Consider the following 8,837-nt stretch of genomic DNA (forward strand, 5'->3'; position numbering starts at 1 on the left):
TACTAGGATTTAAAAAAAGTACAGTTGAAAATAAAATAAATAAAATAAAATAAAAAATACAGTTGATAAGATGAAAGAGATTTAGAAAAACCCTTGAATTATGTAAGTTTAGGGTGCATATATTAAAACAGTTTATAGCATTTTTTTCTGGTTTGATAGCTGAAAAGGCTAATGTAATGCTAAATGCTTAGCTCAATGTTAAATCATTAGAAAGTGAATGAGTATAAACTTAAGTTGCTTTATATCGTCAATGTAGTGATGAGGTCAGCAAACATTTCTGTAAAGAAATATATTGAGAGAAAAAAACAACCTTTGAAAGACTTAGAGTGTACAGATTAATATTGCTGTATAGTTTTCTTCCCCACTTAGCAAGTGTGAAGGGTGAAGTTAAATGACTTACTCAATGTATTATCTTTAGTGAAAGAGCCCAAATTCAAAGTCATGTCTTTTGACTGTTAACTCAGTCCTCTTGTTACTTTACCACAGTGCCTATAACACTCTGAGTATCCAGAAAGTTCTGAGTCCAATGGGGCCTGCTAATTTCTCCTCCCTCCAGGGACACTGCAGCAATAGTTGTGTGAGAATGCTTGCTCTCTATCTAGAATACGAACTATAGCCTTTTTCTCTTTCTCTAAAGGTATGGTTGGCCAACAAATATATTTTTGAGCACCTATGACATGCCAGACATTGTTCTAGTTGCTGGGATACAGAGTGACTTATTCCTTGCCCTTAAGGGACTTTTATACTAGTGTGTGTGTGTGTGTGTGTGTGTGTGTGTGTGTGTGTGTGTGTGTACCTGTGTGTGTGTCGGGGGAGGGAGAGATAATTAACAAACATCAAATAACTAAATAAATCATTCATATCAGATTCTGATAAGTGTTCAGAAGAAAATAAAATGAGATCACATAGTTTAAAGTAACTACCACTGGCAACTTAAGGTAGGACTGAGTGGGCTGGGTTTTCAGCCTAGGCTAGTTGGTGGTTTCATCAAGCAGGAAGTGTGCAGAAGCAGCAGTAGCCATACCCAAATTAGTAGCTCAAATATTAGAAATAGCAAATGATGAAACAGAAAATGAGATATTTCCAATATATATGACTGTTGTGGACCGGGTAACCCATCCAATGTTTTGAGTCTGGGCCAAGATGTGGACATGCAGAAGAAAATGAGAGACAGTTTCTGTGTAGAGGGTAAGGGCAGGTTTCCTTAGGAGAGATAGAATAATAGCGGTGCTGATGTATAGTGTCACTTCCTAAACCTGAAATTATCCACATTATTTTAAAAAAGGGGGATAGTGGTTGATACATCCAATACTTATGTACCAAGCAAATATTCTACATGTATTAACTCATGTAGAAGGATTACCTCACAGAGGAGACTATTGTCCATGTTTTTACAAATAAGGAAACTGAGGTACAGTAACTTTCCTGTAGAAGGCTAAATAATATCCCCCAATGATGTCCATGTCCTAATCCTCAGAATCTGTGAATATGTTATCTCACATAGTAAAGGGGACTTTGTAGATGTAATTAAACTTTTTTGAGATGGAGAAATTATTCTAGATTATAAATGTAATTATAAAGATCCTTAAAAGAGTCAGAAAGAAGATGGAAGCAGAATCAGAGTGATGTGTCCAGAAGCCAAGGAATGTAGGCAGTTTCTAGAAGCTGGAAAAGGCATGGAAATAGATTCTCCCCTGGAGCTTCTAGAAGAAATGTCACCTTGATTTTAGTCTAGTGAAACTGATTTCAGAGTTCTGACCTCCAGAACTGTATCATAATAAATCTGTGTTGCTTAAGTCACTAAATTTGTGACAATTTGTTACAGCAGCAATGGGAAACTAATATATTGCCCAAGGCCAGGGAGCTACAAAGTGTCAGGGCCAGAATTAAAATTGAGGCAATCTGGTGCCAGTACTAGAGATTTAACAATTGTGTTATAGGGCCTCTCGTAGGCAAAATAAAACTGCAGGTTGAATGCAAAATAGGTATCTCCTAGGTTTTCTTCTTATGCTCAGAATTCCAGGTTTCAGAGAAACTAAAAAAAGGGAAAGGGAATCCTAAACCAGTGGGTATACACCAGTCCCCTTCACTGCTCCATGTCTGCAGTACTGGATCCAAGAGATCACTAAATAAACCTCCCATTTTAGAGATGAGGAACTTGAGGGCTAAAGAGTTGTGATTTTGAAGTTACCCAACTGGTTGGTGAAACAATCAGCTACTTAGAAGAGGGGCAGGTAGTGTTGTGGAGAAACCCACTGATTTCAGCACCTGTATGGAACTTGAGGAAGGAGGCAAGTGAGGATGGAAGGATCCAGGCTTCCCAAAACCTGTATTTCTCATTATTCGCTTAGAAAGAGTGGGAGAAGAAATGTGAATTACACATCTGCCCAGTATAATACCCCTAGAATTCAAAGCTCTCACTGTAGCAAGCTTTTAGCCCCTTGTGATTGTTGTATTTCCAAATATTAGCCACTTTGACAGCCTCATTGCTGCCCCCAGCTCTCTAACACATCATCTAAGACACAGTGGGTGCTCATAAATATTAATGGAATTAATGAAAATGATTATGATAGCATCCTTACACCAGTGCTTTTCCAAATTTAAGGTGCATGCAAGTCCTCTGGAGACCTCCTTAAAATGTAGATTCAGAGCCAGAAGGTCTGACTGGGACCTGAGATTGGGCATTTCTACCAAGTTCCCATATGATACTGATACTGCTGGTCCATGGTCTGTATTTTTCAAGGTCCCTGAAAATGAGACCTCCCTATCCATATACAAAATATAAGTCATATAAAGTTTGATTATTCAATGAAAGTTTACAAAGATGGCATAGAAATAATATTTTCCCCTTTTGGGCACCCTTACCCTCCCAATAAAGGGAGCAAATTAGATGCCTGGAATCAACGGGAAAAGTTGGAACAGTGCCCCATATACCTGTCCCCTGCGCTCTGCTCTGGTCTTCCAGAGGCAGGGAAGGGTGCAGCGAGAGGCAAATGGGAAGTGTCCAGGAGTCCTCATGCCTCCGTCCCCTTTCATTTCCAGCCTTTACGGAATTTCTGCCCCTTTGGAAGCGCCAAAGTCACAGCCAAGCCCGGGGAGTGCAGCGCCGCGCCCGGATCCACGCCCTTGCCCAGGCGGAGGCGGCCGATGCGCGTGCGTGCGCGCCCAGTATAAATAGATCCCGGGCGGCCGCCACCGGACAGAGCCGGGCTGCGGGCACCGCGGGCCATGTCGGGCGAGCACCGCCAGTGGCCCGGCAGCATCCTCTACAACATGCTCACGAGCGCTAAGCAAACGCACGAGGCTTCGGAAGCACAGGGGGCGCCCAGGGCGCGGCCCGGGGGCCTGTGCTGGGGCTGCTCCTGTGGCGCGGAGCCCCCCGTGGGTAGAGACGGGCTGTCCGGTAGGCGGACGGTGGCGGTCCTGTACCGCTGCTGCTTTTGCGGTGAAGACCACCCACGGCAAGGAAGCATCCTCTACCACATGCTCACGAGCGCGAAACAAATGCAAGAAGCCCCCGAGGCGCTGCGGGGCGCGTGCTGGGGCTGCTCCTGCGGCGCGGAGCCCCCGGCGGCCAGAGAGGTGGCGCCGGGCGGGAGGCCCGTGGCGCTCCTGTATCGCTGCTGCTTTTGCGGCGGCGAGCACCCACGGCAGGGCAGCATCTTCTACAACATGCCCACGGGCTCAAAACAAATGCACGCGGCTCAGCCGGTGGCGCTGCCGGGGGCCCCCTGGTGGAACCCCTCGTGTGGCGCACAGCGGCGGGTGGCCCTCAAGAGTCCACAGGTGGTCTGCGAGGCAGCCTCGGCGGGCCTGTTGAAGACGATGCGCTTCGTCAAGTACTTACCCTGTTTCCAGGTTCTGCCCCTGGACCAGCAGCTGGTGCTGGTGCGCAGCGGCTGGGCGCCGCTGCTCATGCTTGAGCTGGCCCAGGACCGCGTCAATTTCGAGACCGTGGAGACCTTGGAGCCCAGTTGGCTGCAGAGCGTCCTCACCACCAGGCGGCGGGAGCCCTCGGGAGAGGAGCCCACGCCTGCCTCCACGCTGCAGCCGCGCTCGGCACCGCAGCCGGAGGCGGGCACCGCAGCCGCCGAGGTCCAGGCTATTAAGGGCTTCCTTGTCAAGTGCTGGAGCCTGGGCATCAGCACCAAGGAGTACGCCTACCTCAAGGGGATCGTGCTCTTCACCCCGGGTAAGGGCGTCGGCCTCGGGCTCTGGGTTTTCTCCGCTCGGTCGAGCACTGGGCAGTGCCTCCCAGGGCGCAGGCGGCGCAGAGCTTTCAGCGGCCAGGGGAGTGTCCGGGGAAAAGTGAAGAATGGGGGACTAACTCAGCACAGTTGGGGGAGTTCCACAAACCACTTCTTGTGGGTGGGCTGCTGCCAGAAACTCAGCCTAGAGGAGGGGGATATTTTGTTGAGGTTTGTACTTATCTCTCTGCAACTTTCAGTTACTACACAGAAGTTTGTGCCTTCAGGGGATAAGGGTATTCCTTCTCTAGTCTTTTAAATCCAGCAGCATAGGTTTAAAAAAGTTTGCATTTACTGAAATTCTTCATCATCTCTTTCTGAAACCCAGTTGTGAAATTTACTAGAACCTTTTTGTTGGAGAAACTCTATTAAGACTGGCAAGAAAGGAAGCATTTATTAACAACCTATAGAGGGACCATTCTCTGGAGACACTGTCAGGCAGGACACTGGACTTGGTTAGTGTTCCATAGCTCTGTCTCTGAATGGTCATTTTTATGGTCCTAAGCAGCTGGACTATCTCCTCCCCCAAGTGTCTGTAAGTATCCGGCTAGCAATGGGGCAGGAAAATGACACACTAGGGACTGTGAGCAGGAACACTGTATTTTAGGGCTTGAAAAGAACTTAGAGACCTCCTCCTTAAGTCGCTCTGCCCTCTACCCCATTTGCAGATTAGGTAGCCTGGTCCCAGGGGACCTTACTGCAAAATAAATGGCCGGTGAGTTGTGGAGCATGGGCCTCCTGTCTCTTCGGCCCAATGCCTGTTGGGTGCGGGACACTTTCTTCCACACAGTGCAACCAAATCATGGGAGAACATCTTCCTGGACAGCCCAGCACCTAGTCTCAAATATGTCCTACTACTAAAGTCATCTTTAATCAGAATCTGTCCAACAGGCCACAGTGGGCAGGAAGTTTCCAGGCAGCTTGAATTGGGACAGTTTTCATAACATGTTTTTTTTCCTGACACAAGGAGTCTCAGGTTATGTCCTTACCTCCTGCCTAGCATTTTTTGAGGGGTATAGAGCAGTATTTAGAGAGAAAATAATTCATTTAGAATTCACATTTCAGAACCTAGAGACCTCAGCTCATCACAGCTATCATTGTAGGCCACCTTTTGCTTATATCATTGTTTTCCAAACTTGTCTGTGCATTAGAAATACTTCAGTGGGGAGGAGGGGGGCTTGTTTAAAGTCTCTTTAGGCCCCTTCCCTAGAGATTCTGATTCAGTAGCTCTGGTCCAGGGTCTGCAAATCTGCATTCATCATAAGTACCCCAGGTAGTTCTTAAAATCATTGGGAAATCGTTTTCTCGCTCCTTCAGCCTGTTATTAAACATCTACCATGTGCTTTGTTCTGTTGGAATACAAAGATAAGACAGGGGCTCAGTTTCCAGAAGTTTACATTCCACTAGTTTCCCTCTTTTCCTCCACCCTGTTTTGCACACCTCTCTCTCTCTCTCTCTCTCACACACACACACACACATACACAATCTCTCTTATTCTTGCTCTGCTTCTCAGAATCCTCCCAATATGAGTTTAGCCAGCTAGACTGAGTGTGTTTAAAACACAAATGCACCTGTATTGGCGGAGGGAATAAAGCCTGTTAAATATGTGTCCTTTGCTGCTTATCCTTTTGTATCCCCTGATCTTTATGTTTAAACTTTTTTTTTTACTGTGGAGTCTATCTAACCACCTGTTTCCAGCCCCCTCCCCCCCAATTTACTTTAAAGGCAAGTCATTTTTTGGGGAAAAACCACTTTGTGGGGAGGAGTGAGGTGGAAACGGAAAGGTGTGAAAGTTGAGAAAAGTGATGTGGAGTTCACAAGATAAAGTTTTAATGATCCATGAATCTAGACTTGGAGGAGCTTCAAATTTCTGTGGAGTTTCATGCAAGCCTCTTTTTACCCTCACCAGTGGAATGCAAACCCAATAAAATTGGGTCTCAAGCCTGGATAAAGAGCTGCAGGTAGTAGGGGATGTTAATGTGTGGACTGGGGTAATCAGAATTGGAACATGGATTAGATATGCTGCTTTTGCTCTCACTTTATTTATCAAATTTGGTAGCTGCCTATGATAGGAATGACTCATCTATTGCCATTATTATTTTTTTAAAGGACACTGACTGGTTCTGCTACCCTGTGATGATTAGCATGGTGCTTTTAAAATACTTTTCTGCCCAATAAATTCAATAAAAAAAGGAAAAAATTCTTTCTGTTGGATTTTGTAGAAAAAGAGAAGGGAAATGATTGCAGTCATCATTGACATCATTAAACAGAATAGTAAATTGGTAATTTCTTACATACAAGTTAAAGAACTTTACAGTAATATTAATATCATAGAGGATCAAAGAACTTTAAAAAGCAGCCTCTTCTTACCACCTTCTTAAATTTACAGGCACTTCATCTTTCCTGCATTGTATTTCACTCAGTTTTACTCGGGCCTCACACTGGACTGCAAGAAGGTCATGTGTTCTCTATTTGAAAAGTTACTTTTGAACCATGTTGCAATCCATGATGCTTTCATGTTGACTTTTTAACCTTTTAATGGCTGTAAAACAATGCTTTCAAAGACCTCTTACTTTAAAGTAATATATATTTTTTATAAGAGCCTTTTGGAACACTCGTTAGAATCACTCTTTTTCTTTTTACCTTCCCCAATACAGAAATTATGGTACGAAGAGCTAAGTGGCCAGTGTTATCTCATAAGTTACAGCACTCTAGACTAAAATCAGCCTGCAAGCAAATAATTAATATGAGACTGTGAGTTGTAGTTTGTGGCTGTGAAGTTTACCACCGTCAGCTGGATAATTATTATAATGGCAGAAAATTCAAGGGAAGATGATAAAATATGTTATCTAGCAAAACTTGTCACTGTACAATGGCCTGTTTCCCACAGGTAAATGGTAAAGTGCTCGCTTCTTGAAATAATTTTCCTTTCTTCATATTTGCACAGATAGTAAACTAAAGCAATGATTCCTTAAACTATATTCTGCTGTCATATTGAAACAAGTGTGCATTTGTTGGCTCAGGGCCAGCAGTTCTTAAGTGTGAGGATACAAACATAGTGGATAATAAATAAGAATAATTATATCATGTTTCATTCGTGAAAGCATTGCTTTTGAAAACTTAGAACTCGTTTGGCATCTATCCTTGCTCTAGAAAGCCCTTTACACCAGGAAGCTGAGCTCTTGTTTAATTTGGGAAGGGGCAGAAATGCATATATTGAAAAAGCTAACAAAGGACTCTGTGAGTGAGCTGTTAATAACAAAGAGATTTCTCTCCCGTTTTCTCTTCCAGACCTGCCGGGCCTGCGGTGCGTGAAGTACATTCAGGGACTTCAGTGGGGAACTCAGCAGATCCTCGGCGAGTACACCAGGATGACATACAGGGGGTACCACGCCAGAGTCGCTGAACTGAATAGTGTCCTTTTCCAGCTTAGATTCATCAACGCCAATGCCGTTGCGGAACTGTTCTTCAGGTCCATCATTGGCACAGTCAGCATGGATGATATGATGCTGGAAATGCTCTGTACTAATTTATAAAGGCTTCTAGGGGCCACCCGAGTGCAGCTCACCATGGAGAAACGATAGGAGCTGTGCGCAGAAGAGTGTAAAATAGCATAAAATAAACTTTCTTATTATTTTTACATGCACAGTATTTTTGTATTCAATTAAGGGAAAACTTCAGTTATAGACAATTAGAAAATCCTCTGTATCATGCTGGTTCATTGTGAAGGAAAACATCTGCAACACATAACATATCTATCTCTGTACATCTTTATGGAAAGAGCAGGGTGCTACACTAATAAGCTATTTTCACAAGTTCGCGACTCTCCACTGAACCTGCTAAAATCAAATTTGTAATATTAAGTCTTAATAAATGTTAAGGTGTTAACCATCAACTTGATTGCAAAAGCTTTCATTAGAATTTAAGACTTCAAAAATATTTTAAAACCTAGCCCACATAAACAAAAATTAAGTTATCTTTGGAGATGGCGTTATGGCGTTTAATATTGTAACATGCCAGTGTCAGTGAGGGTAAGCTTGTCTCTGCCTTCACTGTCACTTCCATCAGCTCTGTGGAAGACTCTCTTTGTACCAAGTAGAGTCTGTAACCACAGCGGCACCTGAAAGTGAAGTAGGAGTTTTTCAGAGTTTTAGTTTGGGATTCTTTTGTACACAGAAAATAAAGTTCAACAAGAAACTTACATCCTATAGTTCCAGAGAGCCCGACATCATTACAAACCCCCAATTATACCTCATCTTTTAGGTACATTAAGATATGTAACTGTCACATTGAACAAGCATAGCACGAAATCATAAAATGACTTTATTGTTGGCTCCTGCTGCCCCTTGAAATGCCATCTGCAGAACTAGTTCTTCCTTATCTCTAGATAAAACTTGGGGCACTAGATGTTTATTCATTTGTAGATAACAAATTGCCCGTTAGTGCTTAATACATCTAGACCCATTGTAAGGAGTCTTCAGCTTTCTTTTGTGCAGAACCCTGGTGAATCCTCTGGACATCTTAGAATCAGCCTCAAAGGACAATGCAGCAAATAAAACACTTAAGATTACCAAGGTCAAAACATAATAA

At 43.7% G+C, this 8,837-nt stretch overlaps 1 protein-coding gene across 1 annotated transcript; it reads left to right on the plus strand.

The window, feature by feature from the left end:
- The first annotated feature begins 3,228 nt into the window (after positions 1–3,228).
- On the plus strand, positions 3,229–7,783 carry NR0B1 (nuclear receptor subfamily 0 group B member 1). The gene is made up of 2 exons (XM_087829462.1): positions 3,229–4,192; positions 7,539–7,783. The coding sequence occupies exons 1-2, from the start codon at positions 3,229–3,231 to the stop codon at positions 7,781–7,783; spliced, it is 1,209 nt and encodes a 402-aa protein (XP_087685588.1).
- Positions 7,784–8,837: the final 1,054 nt, after the last annotated feature.

Source organism: Miniopterus natalensis, chromosome X, assembly GCF_054644295.1.
Source record: "Miniopterus natalensis isolate mMinNat1 chromosome X, mMinNat1.hap1, whole genome shotgun sequence".
Classification (NCBI taxonomy): domain Eukaryota; kingdom Metazoa; phylum Chordata; class Mammalia; order Chiroptera; family Miniopteridae; genus Miniopterus; species Miniopterus natalensis.

Bases quoted from the DNA above. Each gene is read 5' to 3' on its own strand.
- NR0B1 (XM_087829462.1), top strand. From the start codon at position 3,229: ATGTCGGGCGAGCACCGCCAGTGGCCCGGCAGCATCCTCTACAACATG. The intron at 4,193-7,538 runs GTAAGGGCGTCG...TTTCTCTTCCAG, and splicing joins GATCGTGCTCTTCACCCCGG to ACCTGCCGGGCCTGCGGTGC.